Here is a 23754-nt window from a genome sequence, read left to right as displayed (position 1 = left end):
AGAGGTTAATGGATAAGGGATAAACAAATGCTACATAGCATCTGATGCCACTTATCTGCAAACACTTGGATAAGGCTGTGAGGGGGCTCATCAATTTACATATGGCAGGACTGATATGAATATTATATTGTTTGCTTATTTTGAGGTTTATAGAAATCTGGATTGTGACCACCCGTATATGAAAGGTCACTCACTCTACTTCAAGAACCAGAAAGTCTTTAAGTGTAAAACAAGTAAGGTTGTTTTTCTTATTATAATAACTGCTAGAATTTGGCTCTAACAGCTAAGACTGCTTTTATGTATTGTAGTTCTTAAAATGGCTATAGACTAGTGAGGTATCAGAAAAATGAAGACAAAAAGATAAAACATACTGCAATGTCAACCCACGTCCCGGAGCTGAAGGCTTCCTCTACTGATGCTTCCACCCGATCCACAAGTCCCTGACCAACACAAGCTGCCTTCAGGAACAAGAGTGGGGGAGCCTTGTATCTTTTCTTTATATAGCTCACAGCATCTGGGATTCCAAGTCTGGACAAAGCATCAAATTCTAGAAATGGCATCACCAAATTAGAAAGAATTATCAATCATTCACACATTTTAGAAATCTCAGAAAATGCTGTTTTGCCAAAACCTATTTGTGAATCCACTGCATTCTAATTTTTTTACAGAATAAAGCATAGAAATGTACAACAGCCTATTCCCTGGTTATGTGAACTTCCTGAATTTTTATTACTAAGCACATTGGTAGAAAAATTGGATCAAGTACTTCTTCAATCTCAGATGTGTCACTCCCTCTTCAATTGAAAGGTCAAAGGAAAACATGAGAACTATGAAGCAATAAAAGTAGAAATGCAGGTAAAACGAGAGTGGAATAATTTAAGAAACAAAAACTGGAATTTATTTTGACTACAGTTAACTAAAGGAATGGAATTTATTTTTCAAATGTTTCATCAGAAAGTTTAGGACTAATTCTCCAGCATAATTTAAACTAGTAAAATTTAGCATGTACAACAAAAGTAAATGATTAAAACTTGTTTGTAGCCATTAAAGTTATTGGAGATGTCTACTGTTCTTTCTCTGTCCCAATCATATTAAATAAATTAATGATAATGAAGTTCTAATACAAGTACATAGCTGAAGAAATTGAAAAGTACTTTATGGAAACTCAAGAAAACATAAGCAGAGCCCATTATTCTAGCACACATTTAAACTGTCTGAACACCAATGAGGTTTATTACTGAGAAAGGAACTAAACCACTTAGTGTTCTGAGTTGGGCTATGAAATTGATCAAACCAAGTGTGCTCCATATATACTTGCTGATTGTAATGACTAAATTCAGTCAATCTACTTTATCCAAATAAGAACTTCAGAGAAGGAATTCAGAATCACATCATGTTTCTGAAGTATTGGATAACTAATAAAAATGAACACTGTGAAGTTGATTGCCAATAAAATATTTCTAAGATTATATAACTGAAAAACTGGGCAACTCATAAAATGTAAGACATAATATTATGTTCTTTACATTCATAAAAAGTACTTGAAGTTGTAGTATCATATCTCTGGAAGGCTGGTAACAATCAGTAAGAGCTTGTGGGCTTCCTACATTAAAACTGTTCAATAACTATGGAATTAAACTCAGTGCTGAGACACACAAAAACCTGCAGGGTGATGACTTTCATACCTGAAGAGAACTGCTGTACTTTGCTGGCCAACAGTGAAGTACATGTGTATCCCCAGTGGTAATACAATACTTTGTAAGAATGTGGTTAATACTAGAAAGAAAGTCTAGTTTTAAAGAAAAAAAAAAATTACCTAAATAGCCATTCTGCCTGAAAAAGGAATCCACCCATGAACTCTGTGTTTTGGAGTAAATGTCAGGGACAAACACTGCCTTGTCCTGTCTGCCACCGACCACAGTGCCTCGTACGCGCCCACTATTAACAAGTTCCTCAAGCAGAGCTTGAAACAAAACCAGACAAATAGAAATACATCAGAGCAGATATAAACCTCAAAAAGTGAACTTCTTTACTATTTCACAATTTAGTTATTCTTACCCTTTAAAAAATTCAATTTAATGAAGATACTATATTTTAGACGAAACATTATTGCCATTTATGAGAATACACAGGTCGTAAGTTCAGGAAATTTTGGTGACTAGCTAAAGGTGCCAAATTTGTAATCCAAACTAGTTTATATTAACATTTAGTTTTTTAGTTTGAGTAATTTTGAGTATTTATCTCAAGGTGCGTTGAAAAGTGGATGTCTAAATACTTTGAGAATAGTTAATACGCAATCGCTAGTTTTACCAAGTTCAATTTCCTCATATTTAGGAAAATTAAGACACCTTGATCACATTAGAATCAACAGTGTGAAATTAAGCCATGGACGTTTATATGTTATTACATCTCTGCTGTTTAAATTAAAGCAACACACTTGACGCTTACCTAGGAGAGAAGTATAATGCCACGGTTAGGAGGATGGGTCTGCGCTGGGACAGCCCAAGTCCAGACCTCAATTCTGCCACCTTGCTAACAAATAGCGGGCAAGTTATTTTACTTATGCCTCCATTTTCTCATCCATGACGTGGAGATCATAATAATAATACCTATCTCACCGGATTGTTGTATTCAAGGAAAGTGCTTAGAATGGTGGCTGGCATATAAGCATTCAATAAATGTTACTAAATATCATCACCACCACCCCACCACCATCATCATCATCAGACTGATGCTGGTCTGAGAACTGGACAGTGCTGTGCTCTTAATACCAAATTTATGCTTTTTATTTAAACCATAACATTTACCTAAACATTTTGTTGTTTTGAATATAAAAATCCCCTAAAAAAAAGACAAAGCAGAGAGGAAGGAGTTATTTCTAAGTGAATCAGCAAACACATTCAGAAGATGCTTGGCACAAAGAAAGGCTTATGAACATTACCCTTTAATGGAAATTAAAATTAGTTTACATGTGAATTTCACAACTTCAATGCTGATTAAATTAGAATACGTCAGAAGAGTCTAGACTTCTCAATAGACTGCAACGCATTATTTAAAATTTTCTGTATAACATGAATCCATGCTAAATTCAGATCAGTTATCAAGCTACCAATTATTACTTGAAGAACTTTACATTATAATGAAATCCCACCAACCCCAAATTATGTAGATTCCAAAATATGTCACATTTTACTTTTAAATTTTGTCTTGCAACATTTAAATTTAGCTCCATATACTGAAAATATAGTGAATTTAAGTTAATTTTTGGTTCTGTATTTGAATTTCTTTTCTATTCTTTGTTTTAATTCTTTTATTTGTACAGATATCTGAGTGGAAAGATCAGTCATGGCTTTTAAAAACTATTCCAGCAAAGCTTTAAAAAAACTTTCAAAACCTCGTAAGAGCTTCATGAACACATACACTAAATAAGATTATTTTGGAGATATTAGCATCCTGTTTGAGTGGTTAAGAATACATTTTTATTTCTATAAGCTCTGTGTAAAATTTTTTTAGACAAAAGCTATTTACTTTCATATTAGAAAATGTAGTAAAAGTCCATAAGAAACAAAGTGAAATTATTCTTAATCCTACAGTTTTAAATCTATGTATGTATATGTGTAATGGAACACACACACACACACACACACACACACACACAATGTTTTTTCATTCCACTCCTCTGGGGGTAGCCAACGCAAAATGTTCGGTGGGTATAACAGAGAGACACATGTGAAAATTGGTACAGAAAAAATTTTCAACCAGAAATATTTTTATTACATGAGTTTTGAGATTAAAAGAGGTAAAAAAACATTAATTTAGTAAATTTTACAATAATAGTCTATTCAGTAGCTAATTAAGTGACATGTAATTTAAACCAAACTCACAGTAAAGAAGCTGCTCCTGAAATCCATATTTTGAAATCAAAGAATTCACTGCTGTAGGCCTTTATGGAAAGCAAAAAAAAAAAACAAACAAAAAAACCAGAAATATCTTATTAAAGAGTTACACATATTTATGAATTAAAAAATAACTCGGTTTATGAAAAGCACCAAATAATTTAAAAGAAAAAAATGAAGGCAAAAATTGCACCAAATTTTAAGTTAATCAGAAGAAATGTTAGGAGAATTGATCTGGGTTCTCAATGCAGGATCAATTTACTTTCCCACCAAACTTGCACCTCGGATAGATCTGACTATCTGCCTGGCCCTTTACTCTGTTTATTTTTCTTCATTTTATTCTTTCTATCTGGGAGGCTCTTTCCCCACCTGGGAACAGTCAAGTCAATCTATATGATTCTGTTTTTGAAGAAAAATGAGATCATATAAACACCAAAAGACCTCTGAAATGATATACTCTCAGATTAGGTGGATGACCAGGAGGGATCCACTTAAAATGCTCTTTTCTGATTATTAGTGTTTTTGGTAATGACTACGCTTTTCTTTTTTTTTTTCTTTTTGGCACCTTTAAAGAAGTACACTTTACACACCATAAATCCAACCAATTTTAAGTATAAATTCAATGATCTTAATAAATTTATAGAGTTGAACAACAATCACTACAATTCAGTTTTAGAATGTTTCCATCACCCGGAAGTTTCCTTCATAGAGGTTTACAGTTCATTCCTGCTGCCACTCCTAGACCTAGAGAACCACTGATCTCCTCTTTGCCTTTACAAATGAGATTTCATATAAATAGAATCAATATGTGGTCTCTTGTGTCCAACTTTTTTCACTTAGCATGTTTTTGAGGTTCATGCACAATGAAGCATCATCAGTATTCATTCTTTTTTGTTGCTGAATAGCATTCCATTGTATTGATATACCACATTTGTTTACTCATTCATCAGTTGATAGACATTTGGACTGTTTCCAGTTTAGGGCTACTATAATCAATGTTGCTATGAACACTGTGTTCATGTCTTTGTATGGACATATGTTTTCATTTCTTTTAGGTAGTTCCTTGTTAGTGCTGTTTTTTATAATAATTAAAAAAATTTTTTTAAAGTAAAGGAAACTAGACTTTTTTTCTGACCATAATTTTTTTTTACCCTATTCATTTCAAGCCAGTTGCCTGTTCTCTGGTTTGGGATTGGGCTGTGTTCTTATCTTTTATACATATATTCAAAAGATTTTTAAGTTACTCTACCTAATTGATCTTTTATTGTTGACTATTTAAGATGTTATAAATTTTCTCTATGACACACTTTAGAGAGCAGAAACAGTGTCTGGATATGAACTGACACAATTTCTGTGGTTGGGATTTTTGACTAAATTATAATTTTTAACAAATTCTTGTATGGATCAACTTTTTTTCATTAAATTGTTTTACTCAGAATTTTTAGCCAAATTATCACAAGCCTCCAAAACAATTACGTGCAGTTTGCTCTCTTCTGTTTATCTTGAAATTATTACAACCTTCTCCTGTTTTGTTTTTTGTGTGTTTTCTGTTCCCTTCTACCTGAACACATTCCTACTAAAATGTAGAGGGCTTCCTGAAGGACTTTTTTTCTTTTCTTTTTTCTAAGAACATAAATTTATCTTTCTTTTTCTAACTGAAGTATTGATAGACAATCTTATACTCATTTCAAGTATACAACATATTGGCTCAACAATTACCCATATTATTAAATCATCACCACCACTAGTACAGTTACTATCTGTCAACACAGGAAGATGTTGCAGAATCACTGACTATATTTTCCATGCTGTACTACTATCCCTGTGACCAACTTCTATTATAATTGAGTATTTTTGTGCCCCTTTATCCCCCTCACCCTTCTCACCCACCCACTCCAACTTCTCCCCCATGGTATCCACTAGTCACTTATCAGTGTCTATGAGTCTACAGATGTTTGTTCATTCTGTTTTGTTTTTCAGATTCCACAAATAAGTAAAATCATATGGTATTTATCTTTCTCCACCTGGGTTATTTCAATGAGCATAATAACCTTCAGGTCCATCCATGTTGTCACAAATGGCAGGATTTCTTTTTCTATGACTGAATAATATTCCATTGTGTATATGAACCACATCTTTATACATTCATCTACTGATGGACACTTAGGCTGATTCTGTAACTTGGCTACTGTAAATAAAGCAGTGAAAAACAGGGGTGCATGTATCTTTTCGAATCAGGGATTTTGTTTTCTTTGTGTAAATGCCTACAAGTGGAGTTATGGGGTCATATGTTATTTCTATCTTTAGTTTTTTGAGGAACATCCATACTGCTTTCCATAGTGGCTGCACCAACTTACATTCCCACCAACAGTGTAGCAGCATTCCCATTTCTCCACAGTCTTGCCAATACTTGTTATTTCTTATCTTTTGGATAATGACCATTCTAACTGGTATGAGTTATCTCCTTGTGGTTTTAATTTACATTTCCCTGATGACCATCGGTGTGGAACATCTTTTCATGTGACTGTTGGCCATCTGTATTTCTTTTTGGAGAGATGTCTGTTCAGGTCCTCCACCCACATTTTAATCAGATTGTTTTTTGGTGTTGAAGCATATGAGTTCTTTATATATTTTGGATGTTAACTCCTTAACACATAAATCATTTATAAGTATATTCTCCCATACTATAGGTTGCCTTTTTGTTCTGCTGATGGTGTCCTTTGCTGTACCGAAGCTTTTTAGTTTGATGTAGTCCTACTGCTCATTTTGTTTCCATTGCCCAAGGAAATGTGTCCAGGAAAAAATTGCTCATGGTTATGTTCAGGAGATTTTTGCCTATATTTTCTTCTAAAAGAGTTTTATGGTTTCATGTCTTATATCCATTTTGAGCTTACTTTTGTGTATGGTGTTAGACAATAACCCAGTTTCATTCTTTTGCATGCAGCTGTCCAGTTTCCCCAGCATCAGCTATCAAAGAGGCTGTCTTTTCCCCACTGTATATTCATGACTCCTTTATCATGTATTAACTGACCATATATGCATGGGTTTACACCTGGGCCCTTTATTATGTTCCATTGATCTACAGGTCTATTTTTGTCCCAGTACCAAACTGTTTTGATTACTGTAGTTTTTAATATAGCTTGAAGTCAGAGAGCATAATATCCCCAGTTTTGTTCTTTCTTGGGATTGCTTTGGCTATTCAGGGTCTTTTGTGGTTCCATATGAATTTTAGTATTATTTGTTCTAGTTCATTCAAAAATGCTGTTGGTATTTTCATTGGGATTGCACTGAATCAGTAAATTGCTTTGTGCAGGATCGCCATTTTGACAATACTAATTCTTCCAATCCATGAGCATGGGATATATTTCCATTTATTTGTGTCCTCTTTACTTTTTCTCAAGTTTCTTACAGTTTTCAGAGTACAGGTCTTTCACCTCCTTGGTTAGGTTTATTCCTAGGTGTTTTATTATTTTTCATGCAATTGTAAAAGGAATTGTTTTCCTGATTTCTCTTTCTGCTAGTCTGTTGTTAGCATATAGGAATGCAATAGATTTCTGTTTATTCATTTAGTATCCTGCAACTTTTCTGAATTCAGTTATTAGTTCTAATAGATTTTGGTGGAGTCCTTAGGGTTTTCTACATATAATATCATGTCACCTATAAATATTGACAATTTAACTTCCTCCTTACCTATTTGGAAGCCTTTTATCTTATCTTGTCTGATTGCTATGGCTAGGACCTTCAGTACTGTGTTGAATAAAAGTGATGAGTGGACATCCTTGCCTCATTCCTGATCTTAGAGGAAAAGCTTTCAGCTTTTCACCACTAAGTATGATGTTAGTTGTGGGTATGTTGCACATGGAATTTATCATGTTGAAGTATGTACCCTCTATAGTGATTCTGTTGAGAGTTTTTATCATGAATGTATGTTGAATTTTGTCAAATGCTTTTTCAGCATCTATTGAGATGATCTTGTGATTTTTATCTTTTTTTTGGTTAATGTGGTTTATGATGTTGATTTATGAATATTATACCATCTTTTCATCCCTGCAATAAATCCTGCTTGGTCATGATGGATGATCCTTTTGATGTACTTTTTAATTCAGTTTGCTAATATTTAGTTGAGGATTTTTGCATCTATGTTCATCAGGGATATAGGTCTGTAACTTTCTTTTTTGCAGTGTCTTTATCTGGTTTTGGTTTTAAGAGTGATCCTGGCCTTACAGAGTGAGTTTTTAAGTATTCCCTCCTCTTCAATCTTTTGGAATACTTTTAAGGATGGGTGTTATTCTTCTTTAAATGTTTGGTAAAATTAGGCTGTGAAGGCATCTGGTATTGGACTTTTGTTTGTTGGGAGTTTTTGATTACTAATTCATTTTCATTGTTGGTAATCAGTCTATTTAGATTTTCTGTTTCTTCCTGTGTCACTCATGGAAGGTTGACTTTTTCTAAGAATTTATCCATTTCTTCTAGATTATCCACTTATTGGCATATAATTTTTCTTAAATTCTCTAATAATTCTTTGTATTGCTGTGGTATCCATTGTGTTTTCTTCATTTCTGATTTTGTTTGTGTACTCTTTGTCTTGGTAAGTCTGGCTAGGGATTTGTCTATTTTGTTTATTTTCTCAAAGAATCAACTCTTGGTTTCATTGTTTTTTTCTGTTGTTTAAAACTTCTCTATTTTATTTAGCTCTGCTCTGATCTTTATTATGTCCTTCCGTCTACTAATAACTTTGTGTTTCATTTGTTCTTCTTTTTCTAGTTTTTTCAGTTGTGAGTTTAGACTCTTTATTTGGGATTGTTCCTGTTTCTTGAAGGAGGCCTGTATCACTATGTACTCTTATAACTGCTTTTTTACAGCATCCCACAAATTTTGGACTGTTCAATTTTTGTTTTCATTTGTCTCCACACATTACTTGATTTGTTTCAATTTGTTCATTTACCCACTGATTATTGACAAGCATGTTGTTTAGCCTCCATGTGTTGTGGGCTTTTCTGTCTTCTTTGTGAATTTATTGAGGTTCTTTTTGTGGCCTAGTACGTGACCTAATCTGGTAAATGTTCCATGTACACTTGAGAAAAATGTGTATCCTGCTGCTTTTGGGTGGAATGTTCTGTAGATATCTGTTAAGTTCATCTCATCTAATGTGTTGTTCAGTGCCGCTATTTTCTTATTTATTTTCTGTTTGGTTGATCTATTGATGTGTGGTATGGTAAAGTCTCCTAATATAAGTGAGTTGTAGTCTATTTCCCTCTTTAATTCTGTTAGTATTTGTTTACATATTTAGGTGCTCCTACGTTGGGTGCAGAGATTTTTATAATGATTATATCCTTTTGTTGGACTGACCCCTTTATCATTATGTAATGTCCTTCTTGTCTCTTGATACTTTCTTCGTTTTGAAGTATTTTGTCTAAGTACTGCTACTCCTTTTTCTTCCTGCTATATCTTTTTCCATCCCTTATCTTTCAGTCTGTATATATCTTTGGGTCTGAAATGAGTCTCTTATGGGCAGCATATAGATGGGTCTTGCTTCTTTATCCATTCTGCCACTCTATGTCTTTTGACTGGTGCATTCAGTCCATTTACATTTAAGATAATTATTGATGGGTATGTACGTACTGCCATTTTATTAACTGTTTTCTGGTTATTTATAGGTCCTCTCTATTCCTTTCTCCCTCTCTTATTCTCATCTCTTGTTATTTGATGGTTTTCTTTAGCATTGTGATTGGATTCCTCTTTTTGAATTTTTTCTGTATCTATTATAGGCTTTAGGTTTGCAGTTACCATAAGGTTCAAGGGAAAGCTTTCTAACTATATAACAGTCTATATGAAACTGATGATTGCTCTATTTCAAAGACAATCTAAAAGTACTTTTTTTCTTCTTTTTCCTCCTCACTTTATGTATTAGATGTTACAATCTGCATTTCTGAGTATCCCTTAACTGATTTTGTGCATAGTTGGTTTTAGTACTTTTGTTTTAATTTCATACTTGCTTGGTAACGAATTGGTATCCTGCCTTTACTGTAGGTTTATTTTTGCTGGTGTAGGCTTAGGAACATTTCCATCTATAGAAGTCCCTTTAACATATCCTGTAGTGACAGTTTAGTGGTTATGAATTCCTTCAGCCTTCATTTATATGGGAAATGTTTAATCTCTCTTGAAGGACTTAAGAGTTCTGGGTACATAACTTAGCTGCTGAACTTTGATTTCAATTAGGAACACACTGCAGTTTAGTGTTCCTATAGTGTACCTCCCTCTTCCCATTAATTACTTCCTGCTCTTCTTTCTGACTACCTCTCATGTCATTAAACTCTCTCTGAATCAGAGATACAGTGTTTTCTCTGAACTGAGACCAGAAGAATGGGGTGGTTCCTGATAAAACATGTAAATACGAAGAACTGTACATTAAATGGAACTATTTGGAAGCCACACAGCCTAGCCACATCTTTTAAGGCTCAGAATTTGTTCTGCCCTCATGGTTTGATAAGACCTCCATGTAGAGAAACTCAGGGCTACTTTGAGTCTGAAAAAACATTATTTGCTGAACGGGATAACTATACTCACCACAATAATTACTCAAAGAAAAAAGATAAATATTTGTAGGAAAAAAATACATTTTTAGTTTTAATATTTTGACTAAGTAATATATGCACAGGGTACAAAAAATATACAAAATAGTATTTCCTACATTTCCATCACTCAGCTATCCAGTTACTCTCCCAGAAACAACCACCATTACCAGTTTCTTGGGTTAGGAGGGTGATCTGGTGCAAGCTGTCAGAGCGCATGTGGAGCAAAGAAAATTGTTGCGTTAAGTTGCAAGCTTTCCCTTCTAACCTCCTAGCCTTTTGTACCACTAGTGCCTTGCATGTGTTAGGTGCTTGATAAATGCTTTTGATTTGTTAAGAGACAAAAAGAAATCACTGTAGCTGCCATGTAAAAAAGTCCAAGAAGGTAATATGAGTAGAAGGGGGCTGGTTAGAAAGCTACCAGAATAGTCTAAGTCAAAAAATGCACTGAAGTGATGGGAATGGTGATGTCAGAAAAGTAAAGACTCTGTAACTATTTAGAATACAGAAATCAAAAGCCTTTGTGTTTGGGAACGGAAGGTGAAAGAGAGGGTGCTGTAAGGATGACTTGCAGGTTTTTGGCAAACTCAGCCAGATATGACATTTACTGGTAATGGAAACACAAGTGGAAGGAAAAATTCAGGTGGAGTACTGGGGTGGGATAGCTCAAGAACAGTGAGTTTTTGTAAATACGGTGAATTTGAAGCACTTGTAAAATGTCTCACTAAAGATGCTGTGTAAGTACTATGAGTCTAAAATAAAGGAAAGGTTAAATCACCTAGGAAGACAGTGCAGGCCTGAGGGAAAAAAGATGGCCTGAAACAGAACTTTAAAGGCTAAAGAAGAAAGAGCCAAAAAAGGGAACTTACAAGGCACAGCCAAAAGAGGAAAAAGGAACTTGTAAAGTGTGGTGTCAAAACAAAGGGACGAGAACACTTTAAGAAGGAAGACATAACTGGAGTTAAATGCTGCTGCAAAGTCAAGTGTACAAGGACAGAAGGCAGCCATATGCTTTAATGATACTGACATCATTGCTCCGTAAGCAGCTGAGGCCAGATGGGTGAGTTTAGAAGCGACAGACGGTAAGAACACTGAGACAGTAAACGTAGCCATCAACTCCTCAGAAGGGTAAGAACACTGAGACAGTAAACGTAGCCATCAACTCCTGAGAAGGTTCACTTCAAGTTTCCTTGAACAACATGGTAGATGGAGTGGAATTTGGGGTTGTTTTGACTATTTTAAAACGGGAGAAATCTGGACATACTTAAATGCTGAGGGGACCCAAAACCCACTGAGATAAAAGTTAACGACACAGGAGAAAGAAGACAATTGAAAAATGTAGGTTTTCTTAATTGCACACTAAAGTTTGTTACACTGACCCCAAACATTTCGGAGATTCTTGTTTTAGAAAAGTTAAAGTGATTTTGCAAGTAACATTGTTATTCATTAGAATTATAGACTGGTATTTAGTGAAAAAGGATTTTAAAATCATCTAGCCCTATCTGAGGCCAAAGAAGTTAAGTGACTGACTTATCTGCTCAAGGTCACATAGCTCCTAAGTAATAGAGCTATGACCCAAGGACTTCTTGACTTTAAGCTGCACACTCTGTCCACAGTTACAGGGTGACTTTATATACTGACGTGGGTGTTCTGCAGAAGAGCATCTTTTGGTCAAGAGGGTGGAGAGGGTTGGGGAGAGGAGATGTAGGTTGGAGTTTGGCTACAGTCTAGGGCTCTAGAACCCCCACTCACGATTCACAGAAGCTCCTTTTCTATCTGTTTAAAAACTAGAATTCTGAAGGAGATTTTGCTAAAAAAATATGCAAGCCATGATCAAAGAAATGTACAAATACACATATTTTAAAACATGCTTACCGGGTAATAGCACTAAACAGTCCACGGATGCGTGCTTTATGTCGAGCTACAAAAGCTTCAGTAAATATTACTCCTCTGTTATCAAGATCAATGTGTCCATTAATAATTCTACCTAGCCGCTGAGTTAGTGCCTGGGGGCAAAGATGCAAGTTTTTATTAATTTGAAAGAACAAAATTACATATATACGTTTGTATAGTCTTACAAAATTATGCTGCATGTTGATGTTACATTAATCATATGATTGAGAAATTTCAAAAGCATAAAGTCACATGACATATAAGCTAAAAATCAAGATTTTGGACCTAGGAAACTTCATAATCTCACAGCACAGCCAAGAACTAAGTAAGTCAAATTGCTGATATCTTAAAAGGCTTAACTACTTGGGGCTATTTCCAATGTAAAATAAAAATGACTGATGAACCATTTCTGGACAAGGCAGCTTCTGGATGTATATCTAAAAATAGACTTCACTTTTTCATTATTTGTTCCAGTCAGTACAAAACAAAACCTTCATTTACTGAGTGCCTCCACTGTGCCAGATACTTCACTAGATAACACTATGTATATAACCTCAATGAAGATTATGAAAAAGACACTTATTCCCATCGGACAGATATGCAACTTGAAGCATAAAAGAGATGAAATAATTTTTCTAACACAGAATAAGCACTGGAAGAGACAGAATTCAAATCAAGGACTGTTTAACTCCAAAGAACATACACTTTCCACTGTACATAATGGACGTCTCTACTGCTAAAGTCTAAAACTATTTTAAAAAAAAGAAAGAAAACAAACAAGGGACTAGCCTCTACTGTTAGGTAGTATTATGATTATACTACAAATCAAGATATTTGGGTATTGAGATAAGTACCTAAAATTGAAAGACTATAAGAGATGCCTCGGTTCTCCCTATCATACCCACACTTTAGAAGAGAAAAAATGGTGCCATCACCAGATGTTGTACTATTGACACTGTGGAAAAGGCAATTCTTTGTTGCAGGGGGAGGTATGTCCTGTGCATTACTGTAGCATGCTTAGCAGCATCCCTGACCTTTACCCCATAAAATGCCAGTAACACCCCTCCAAATGACAATCTTCCTTAGTTATTTGAAATATAACTGGGCATCAGAACTACAGATGTCCTGGCTCAAGTTTGTTTAGCTGACATCAGAAGCATTAAATAAAACTATGAACTTGGTATACTTGCTACTACACCAAAGCAGGCCTAGAACCTAGTCTATTCATTTTTTTTAGGGTATCTCTGGGCTCAGAAAAATCATGATAATTTCTAAATGGTTTCATCAGAGCCATCAGTGTACAAGAAGTATCCCCAAAGTGTATTGCTACATCAATAGCCAACTGCTTGCAAAAACAATCAATTGTAAAAAAGTCTAATTTTACTTTTCCCATTAAAATTCTTTATTCTTTATTCATCTGAAAAGATACATTATACTATTAAGAAAAATACCTGCGTCAGAAAGTTTCCAGGAAGATCATAAGCTTTACACAGTTCTGATATGGTTACCTGACCACTTTCTTGCAATTTATCATTTACCTCTTCTGCTAACCGATCCAAATAGCTCCTAATGTTAAGAAAAAAGAAAAAAGAAGAAAGAAAAACAAATTAGGAATAATTTTCCTCTATCCCTCATGTGTAATTTCTGTGGCAATAAGATATGCCCCAAAGTAATGAATAGGGTCTGTCTACAAAAATATTACACATTACTCATATTCTGAAAGTTATTTTTTCTTATCAAACAACTAAATATAAGGTTAACCAAATGATAAATGCTGAGTCTTTTCAATAATGTAAAGTCTGAAGGCATTTTTCATGAATATTTTTTGAACAAATTTGCTCTGAGAATAAAGATCACATAAAAAAGAGTAAAAATTATATTTTGTGTTGCTTTAATAGAAAAAAAATCAAAGCTTATATTATTTCTAAGTGCTCTACACAATTAAGCATTTAATTTTTAAGTACATCCCTATAATGAAAATCAGCACTATAAGAATTCTAAACAAAATGCAGAACTGGCTACAGGTCTTCTAATTTAAACATAAACCTTATTAAAAAAAGCACAACAAAACACTCTTAAATATTGTACTTACTCATCTATCAGTTGTCCCAACACTAGCTGAACATGCTTTTCTGATTTAACAATGTCCCCAATTCTATTTTCAATATGAGTCAGATCCACATTAATTGCCTGGAAAATAAATACAAATTCCATTAGTGATAAGTTCATATTTGTTTCTTAAGTTTGAAATGATCTATTTAGCACCATCTTTTTAAAAAACTGACTTTAGGGTGCCTTTCAAATTGACTTGAAAAACTATAAAACGCCTCAAGTCAAATAAAAAAGTAGGGCTTATTACTTATTTATTTTCATTGCTGAACAATTACAATTTTACTTGCTCAGAAAGTTTGTATTAAGAAGTTACATATTCATATGACAAACAGATACAATATCACCCAAGATTCGCTAGCTACTTGTATATGGTATGCCATGGTGACCTATACACTTGTACTTTCTAAAAATACTTCTACTTTCTTTATATTTCTCTATTCCTTCCACATACTAAAAACAAGTAAACATCAAACTATTGATTTTTCTCCCCAAATTACATAAACCCTGTAATTACATAAAATGACAACTCTGAGTTTATTTGGTAAATAAAGAATAAGTCAACTGAGAACTTTTTAAATCAATTCAATATGACAACTTACTAAACTGATTAAACGTATCAGTTACGTATTTCTTCACAAACATTATACAAAATATGATTATCAGTATTGGTGAATACGTAAGGCATTGAAAATATTCAGTGTCAAGAAATTGAAAAATCAAGGGAAAAAATTTTTATAAATTTAAAATTTACCTGTTGCAGATCAACAATGTTTACTCGACCTTTAAAGAAAAGACATTCATTTAAAATTATGTTTAAATACACACCAGCCCCAAACTGTAAATTCCAACTGATTTACATTTTGGACAGAAGTTCTCCTTCTACAAAGGACACAGAACCACAATAATTAATGTCTTCAAATATCAAACAAACCATTAACTGAATAAGTCTTCATGGCTTAAGGCATAGGCAACAATTTATTCTCAAAGTATCATTTGTCACATCAGGTCAACTATGAGCATCAACAGATAGGCAAATTGGCCAGACTTATAGAGGGTATTTCTCTCCACAATTAATTGATTGTGACCAAAAAGAAGTTAAAATTTAATTTAGATAAATTTTTTCAATTATTTGAAAACGTTGAATTTCCACTTATTAGCAAAAGAAAATCTCTTCAGTATACTAAATTATAGTTAATATTCCATTAGCACTACAGAGTTGTTTCTACTTTAATCAAATAGTGTTAGATTTGCTCAATTTTAAAAAGACAAAACAAAACCTTTATGTACTTGTAATAGAATTTCCTACAATAAAATAGGTGTAGCACCATATTGTTTCCTAATTTGCAAATACATAAAGGTTAAAAAAAAAAAAAGCACAGTAGTGCAAAAGCCTGTAATCTTTTAAAATCTCTGTTCCCCTTTCTTACCACCTGACAACAGGCAGCTAAGTATCCTCCCCTGAATCATTCAATATATTCATGAACTTTTAAAATAAGTTAATTCACATATACAAAACATAACTAAAAAAATTTTTAAAAACTGCTATTTTGTAGTAATAATACTTGACTTTATTTAAATTATATAATTATGTTTACCCAAACCTATTAAAAATATTAAGGCTGGTTACCATACTAACAATAAAGAAGGGTGTCCAATAACCTCCAATACTTTATTATTTAAAGGTTTTAAGTTTTTTTCTCCTTCCAAAGAACTAGAAGAAAAAAAAACTAAGGAATTACTTACCACCTCGGACATGTAGCTCATCTCTCATTTCTTTACTAATTTGGGCCGGGGTAATATATTCCTTCCCATCAAGTGTGTGAACTACTTCTAGCTGTTTCTGAGCAATCAATTTATTCACAATCTCAATGCAGTTCCGCTCTGACAACCTGAAGGAAACAAGACAAATTAAGTTATAAAAATGCACTTGATGCATTTGGTGCTCAATAAGATTAACAGAAGGTATGAAAATGGGCTTTTTGAGTAAGTCTGGGTAAAGAGTCACTGGGATCTATATTACAAAATCTGTACCTTTTATTAGTTCAACAATACTGATTCAATACATTAAAAAAATAAACTCTCGGAAGTAAGCAGGTTTACATGCACTTTAAATCACGTGCTTCCCACACAAATCATTTTAGGGACTTCCAGTTTGCTTTCTCTTCTAAAGCAACTTCTAATCTTCAAATCTGAATAGAAAAGTGAGGCTACATAACTAAGGTAGGGAAAAAAAAACAAAGAACAAAAGACACCCCTACTTTTACTTTAATTTGCAATCTGAATTCAGTTTTAAAAAATTCTTTTAAATTAAACGTATGATTGTTTCACTCATACAACTGGTCTGAAAACTGGAGATCTGGCCTGGGAAAACCATAACCTTAACAGCAAAGACACTTCAGTATGGGCCTTAGTTTGCTCTGCCCGCTACAAAATAGCATCAAGGGATTAAGGTCCTCAGCGCCAGAAAGAACACATCAAGGTAGGAAATCGTCGAAGGATAAAAAAGGATTCTATCAGCATAAGTGTGCTGTAACATGGAGAAACAGACTTGGGGTGCTCCGGACACATCCCCCAAACGTTAGTGGATCTGTAGGAAATGTCAGTGTCTGGGAGTCTCTAAAAGTGACAGATGGGACCATGGGTCTGGCCTGTCACAAGTTTCGGTGGAGAAAAAGGGCAAAATGTTTATAGTCAACTGTATTTTGGGGTAAGCCTCTCCTTTCAAGCTCATTCTCGATCAGGCAGTGCATAAGGGGCCCTGATGCTAGTGGCCTGATGACGGGAAGGATCGAGAGGGGCGCTGGGAGTCGGCGGCGGCGCCATCGTGGGGGGTGCGGCGGGGTGCTCCGGAGCGCAGCAGGTTGCGGGAATCCCCGCCAAAGTGGCCCTCAGACCCACAGTCCCAACTCAGGGAGGAGGGACAGGCCGGGAAGGCCCGGGGTTTAGGCCGGGGATCTCGGCCTCCGATCGTGGCGCGGCCGCCCAGGGGCTACTTCGGACCCCAGCGAGGAGAGGGAGGGTCGGGCACCTCTGCGTGGCCTCGGCGAACTGCGCCCGCTGGAAGTCGGCCGCCAGCCGCCTGATCTCCTCCCAGGCGTCCGCCATGGCGGCCCTGCTTGCCGGGACGCCGGGGAACCGCAGACACGTCAGCCCGTAGGCAGCAGGCGCCGAGGCGGGACGGGCCGCGCGGAGGGACAAGACTCCTCCCCCGACGCAGGCACCGGCCGCGCGCGCCCCGCGCCGGAGATGGGGTGTGGAGGCCGGGGGTGGGGCCGGAAGCGCCGTAGCCCCGCCCACCCCGCGCGGAGGTGTCCTCTCCGCTCCCCGAGACCTCCGGGTTTGCTGGGAGCGCGGCCCCGAGGTCCCCGCGAGGCTGCGGGTGGGTTGCAGAAGGGGCTACGTTAGTAGGGTGATACTTTAGATCTTTGTGTGCATTACCCCTCATGCATCAGCGCAGCGATGATCAAATTAACCACTTTTTCTTTTGCCCAGCATTTGTATTTTTGAAGGGTCGGGGACACGTGCTTGTGCCTGCAGTTAGCAGCACCTCTTGGCTGGCAGTTAACACGGAGCGTTGCTTGGTATCGGGAATCCTGTTGTTTTTTGGGCTCAGAGTGATGTACCTTTTGGGAGACACTATTGAAGGGAAATTACTTGGTATTCTTTTGCACAAAGACGACAAATTCGGAAACTGTAAAGACTCTCATGTATTTAAAGCCCCTGCTATTTCTCTTACGGGTAAGAGTAGTTCCATCAAATAATGAAGAAATAAAAACGTAAGTTGCTAAGGGCATATAGCTAGGGATGAAATGGAGGAAGCGAGTAGCACACTTACTTTGCTTTCCCCTACATTAAATCACTAAAAAATAGATATTTAGTCTATAGTACCTTTCTTGTGCCTTTTTACTCTTACCCTTCACAATTAAAAAGCCTTTAAACTGCACCACCTCAGTATCTTATTCTGGGACACTCAAATTCAGTGCCACGAATGAACTTGTCTGTTAAATTCCCAGCTTTATTTAAAATGTAGAGAACACAGTCATAAAATCTGCCACTAAGTATTGCCACCAGACAGCCACACTGCCTGGCAATGTGGTAGCCAATCAAGATGTGGAACCCCAGAAGTCAAAGAGGTAACTTGAAAGAGGTAGGTGGTATGGTCCCAAAGGGCATCTAGCTTCAGAACAAGCAGAAACATTCATTCATATAAAGTTAAAAAGAAAACCACAGGCCCAAAGAGGGAGTCACTCGTGTTAATGGCCCTATATCAGCAAACTAAGGCTTTCTATCTAACCTAACTATAATTTTACCTTTGGAATTTCCTGTTCAGCACCATGAAATTTACTGGTAGACCCGCTTCTGTTGCAGGGTGACCTCGCCTAAAACGATGGATTCTTTGATAGTAATTTCCTATTTACTGCTTTCTCTCTACGCTTAAAAACCTTTCCTTTTCTATAGCTCAATGGAGCTCCCCTCGACTTGCTAGAAGGGATGCTGCCTGATTCATGAATCAATCAACAAAGCCAATTAGGTCTTTTAAAATCAACTTAGTTGAAATTTTCTTATTTAACCTAAATACTTACCGTTCTCTACAGATGCCATAGAGTACATTGATGGATAAAGCAGACATGATCTTGCCATAAACAATTAAAAAATCTAATGAAGCAGATTTTTTTAAAAGTACTTAATATAAAGCATAAAAATTGTAATAGTAGGGGAAGTATAGTGTATGATGTGACCCCTTGACATCTAAACTTCTTGCTTACTATCTAAGACTCTTGGGTTCAGCCTAGAATCTACTTTCTAGCAGCCTCTGCTGCACACCACATGTAGAGTAGCTTGTTGTATCCTGGACTCACCAAGCCCTGTTAGGATCCCATGTCTTTTCTGAAATGCCTGTCCTCCTCTTCACTTCACTCTTCCCCCATTTATTTTGTAACTTACTCTTTTATGATATCCCAGCTTAAATAAAATTCTTTAACGACACCTTTTTAAGTCCTACAATTATTCTATGTGCCCGTAATTCTTCGTTCAGATATCTCTAATAGCAAGCAAGATTATATTGTAATTCTTACTTACTACATATTTCAATAGTCTGAACTCTTAAAGGATCTCCTAAATGCTCCTGAGAATTTAGTATGACAGCTGGTAAATAGTGTCTGGTATATTCCATAAATATTAAATGAATAAGTCACTGTGAATGTTTTGGTGCAGCATTATTCCTCAGTACAGTAAAAACATTTACATTCATTCTTAAAAAATTTACAATCATTCCTAAAGTGGATTAATTCTATAATTTAAATATTAAATTTAAGTTTAAAACAATTTTAATAATTTTATTCTAAAATAATTTTCTAGAGACTAGACTTACGCTGTCCAAAACAGTAGCTACTAGCTAAATAAAGCTATTTAAATTTAAATTAGTTAAAATTAGACAAAATTATGCCAGAAGTGAAGAAGAGGAATTTGAAATAGAAAATATCATTTACATTTTTTCCCTCTGTGGTTGCAGTAGAAGTCAGCCTAGAGGACACCTCATGTGCAGATGAGAAAAATGGGAGCAAGAACAAAGAAGGGGCCTGATTGTGTATTAAATGATAAGATAAATCAGTAAAAGGAGAGATTATGATGATTGTGAAGAGGTAGTCCACAAATCACCCAGGGATCACAGAATCACAGAATATTGGGGCAGGAAAGACTGTTCAGATCATCTCTGCTAATATCTATCCACAGTAATGATTTCTCTGTTAGGGGCCCTGCAGACTATCTACTTTTTGCTTGAACAATTGAAAGTGATGAAGTGTTCCCTTCTTTGCAAAATAGATTAATCAGTTTTGACAGATCTGTTAGAAATTCCTTCCTTATAATAAAGTAAGATCTGTTTCCCTGTAGCTTCCATATTCTTTCCTTGGGTGATGCACAGAATGATTCTAATGTATCTTTCCCGTGACAACTCTCCAAATATTCAAAGCATGTCTCCCCTACATTCCTTTTCCAAGTGAAACATCTCAGATCCTTCCATTCTATCTCCTGACAAGGCTTCCAGACCTCTAAATATCCCGGCCACCCTCTCTTGTTAAACCTTGGTTTGCCAATGTCAGCCTTAGAAAGTGACACCCAGAAGGAGTTTAGTATTTTACACATAGTCTGATTAGAGCAGATGTCACTGAGATTAATGTCCCGAGATACTATACTTTCGCTAATTGAACTCAGCTTAAATTGAGCTGGTAATGAACTGTAGCTGCCTGGTATTTATCTAAATTGCCCTCAAACCAGGCTTTGTCTATTCTGTACCTGAACAAATTAATTTTATTTGATGCATTTCACCTTGCTAGTTTTGACCCATTAATTCATTTATTCATTTATTCTTTCAACACATAGTGTTTGAGGTCAACTATACACCAAGCTTTAAAGTATCTCCTAGGGACACTAAGAAGAACAAACTGTTCTAACTGGTTGAGATGATTTCAAAAATTAAATGTGTCATTCAATATAGTTATTTCTGCCACCACTTGTCATCTATAAATGTGACAAATATGATTAGGTTTTTATTCAAGTTAATGACAAAATTGATTGAGAATCAAGCGTGTATTCCCACAATAAGATGGTGACATTGATACATTAGGATCTGAGATTTAAAAAATTTCAGAGCTAGAGGGTAATTTAGGGACATCTAATACTTTGACCCACTTATTTTACAAAATAGAATTAATATGTACCTCTAAGTATGATTATCTTTAATGCTATATTTCCCCTTTTATTTAAGGGGAAGATCAAGGAATGCTACCTTGTTTAGGACTCCAGAAGTCAAATTTATAAATCAATCTTAAAAGGAGTAAACTTTTCAAGACTTATTTTTAAGGGACTCATGCTGTTTCCTTATAATCACCATTTTCTTCACCTAATACCTATGAAGTCATCCATTTAGTGATTTATTTTAGGATATTTGCCTGCATTCCTATGTTTTGCTTTTTTCTCCTTATTCCAAAATGAGGTTTAAAATTCCCTTTTAATATCTGTGGTTTTTGCTGGGGAGTGAGGGGGCAAGTTTCTGCTCATCATGACCTCTAACCTTCCTTAGTGACACCATAGCTGCCATCCCCTCTGGTTCACCTGTCTTTGTCATTAGTACATAATGTTTGTAATCGGACCTGTGGAGCCAAATGCCAGTAAATACTTCGTAAACTGTAAAATTTTCTGTATGTTTATGTCCCCCCATTTATTCCTCCCAAGTGTTGTGATCATATTGTCAGAATTTCATTTTAGAGCCACATTTTTGCTGAAAATCGTGGTACAAATATATATATTTATTTCAAACACACTAAGTATTGCTTTGTTTCCAAGGGAACAAATTCTATTTTAGTCTTCTTTGGTTATGCTCCCCCTGCCCCCGCCCCTGCCCCCCACGGCCAGTGCCTTCACAGTGCTGTATTTAGAACAAATTTATTAGCCCCAGGCATTGTTTCCTTCCTGTGTACACTTCTCCATAGGATAACTAACTCCCAGGCAAAGTGACAGAAAGGTAAATCGGCAAAGGAACATGTTAGTGTTCTTGTCAGCGCTTGGGCCTTGTTCTCGAAGGGGCTGAAAATTCTTCTATTTCCTCAACAAAAATGTGATTTCAAGGAATATGTTGCCAATATGTACCACTGCTGAGGCACTGGTGTGTGGAGTTAATAGTCATAACAACAAGGTTGAGAATACATAGCTGCAGTATTTTTCTGCCAGGCAAGGAAAAAGTCAGCCCTCTCTCTCTCTCTCCCTTTTTTTTTTTTTTTTTGGTACTTTTTGACTATTTTGCCTTCCTCCAACCCCTCACCTCTTTACCTGTGGCCATCACCAGTCTGTTCTTTGTATTTATGAGTTTTTTTTTAATTCCACATATAAGTGATATCATATAGCATTTGTCTTTTTCTGTGTGGTATTTTTCCTCTTTATCTCTTGCTTCTTCTCCTCTTTCAGTTTTCCCTCCTTTTCTTCTACCTCCATGTATAAATTATTTAAAAAGCACCAATATGATGATATGTTGAAAAGAAGTTGAGTACTTGCAGCTGATGCCACACTGTAGCAACACCAGTGACAGCACCTGGAAGTTTCCAAGAACCACAGCCGGCATCTTTAAAATTCACCTTCTTAAATCCCGTTCTGAGGAGATTGTTTCTGAAAGTAAGCTCTTGTCAAGCTCCTAAAAGTGCCAGAATCCAGGACAGCTGGCATCCTAGTTCACGCGAAAAGTAAGTTGTCTTCAGATAAACAGGTGCTCAGTCTATGTTATTATAAAGCTTCAAGGTAATTCTTATGTTCTTTTTCAATCAATGTGTTTCTTTGATCTTAAACGTCTTTGCTTATATTGTAAGAGGATAGAGTTTGTTTATGAGGAAGATATTATTGCTGATACCTGTTATTATCCACCATAGGTACTAAATTTTTGTGTAATTTTTACATGGATTAAACATTTATTGTCTTGTTCTACATCTGTTTGATGATAGTGATTCCAATTGATTTCACAGGGCCAGCAAATACACAGCACATAAGCTAACACTTTTCCTACTGGCACCCAGGGTAGACCACTAATCAATTATGGCATTTGTCTTGCTAAGTCTGGAAATGCCTCAGAATCCTTTTCAAACAATGTTCCAGCCAACCTCTAACAATATATTAGAGTTGGCACTTTCTATGAAATTTCTTTGTCATTCCAGAGCAAGACCATACCTTTGAGAAAAAAAAACCTCATATTAAAAAGACCTTTCGGCAGTGACATCAGAAATACAAGGGTTGCCAATGGAATTGTGTCAGAAATCTCTCTGACTGGGGAATTGTGCAAAGAGAATCAGACAGAGATCCTAATTTTTTAGGAGCTAGGAATTGAGAGGTGACAATTCTGGTTTGGACTTGGAGTAAATGTAGGATGGAAGTGAAAAGAGAAAACATCCTTTGGGCTGTATCTATACATCTATATATCATCTATCTGTGGGGCCATCACTCAGATTCCTCTTGTTCTGCTATGTGTATTTTTGTGTTCCAAGATAGTGCCTAATTTGTGACATTGTGAGTGTTTCCTGGGAATAGTGGCCCAAAGGAGTAGTAAAAAGGGGACGCATTCATTTTTGGTTTTATTTTCCCACAACACAGAAGGGGGAGCTCTTTCTTTCAACCTAGAGGTTCTCACTTTTTGTTCTCAGGACACTTGTGATCTTAAAATTTTGAGGATCTTCAAAGAGCTTTTGTATATGGGTGATATCTATCAGTATTTACCATGTTAAAAATTAAAACTGGAGGTG

General features: G+C 35.8%; 1 protein-coding gene and 1 long non-coding RNA gene across 2 annotated transcripts in view; both read right to left on the bottom strand.

Annotated features, from left to right (window-relative positions):
* The window catches only part of UFL1 (UFM1 specific ligase 1), a 33630-nt gene extending 15972 nt beyond the window's left edge, over positions 1-17658 (bottom strand). Inside the window, exons 1-9 of the mRNA XM_036890382.2 lie at positions 17502-17658; positions 16217-16362; positions 15225-15253; positions 14454-14551; positions 13813-13927; positions 12344-12474; positions 3885-3943; positions 1817-1963; positions 372-547 (exon numbers count right to left, since the gene is read on the bottom strand). Of these exons, the coding sequence (XP_036746277.2) occupies positions 372-547; positions 1817-1963; positions 3885-3943; positions 12344-12474; positions 13813-13927; positions 14454-14551; positions 15225-15253; positions 16217-16362; positions 17502-17578 (978 nt within the window). The 5' untranslated portion in view covers positions 17579-17658. The remainder of the gene's footprint in view (positions 1-371; positions 548-1816; positions 1964-3884; positions 3944-12343; positions 12475-13812; positions 13928-14453; positions 14552-15224; positions 15254-16216; positions 16363-17501) is intronic.
* On the bottom strand, positions 4416-12333 carry LOC130679890 (uncharacterized). The gene is made up of 2 exons (XR_008992886.1): positions 11632-12333; positions 4416-11584 (listed from the first exon to the last, which is right to left on the bottom strand). It is a non-coding gene; the product is annotated as an uncharacterized LOC130679890 (long non-coding RNA).
* Positions 17659-23754: the final 6096 nt, after the last annotated feature.

The sequence above is a fragment of the Manis pentadactyla genome, chromosome 12, assembly GCF_030020395.1.
Source record: "Manis pentadactyla isolate mManPen7 chromosome 12, mManPen7.hap1, whole genome shotgun sequence".
Classification (NCBI taxonomy): Eukaryota; Metazoa; Chordata; class Mammalia; order Pholidota; family Manidae; genus Manis; species Manis pentadactyla.
The sequence above is the reverse complement of the archived record's forward strand: the minus strand, read 5'-3'. Positions and strand labels throughout refer to the sequence as shown.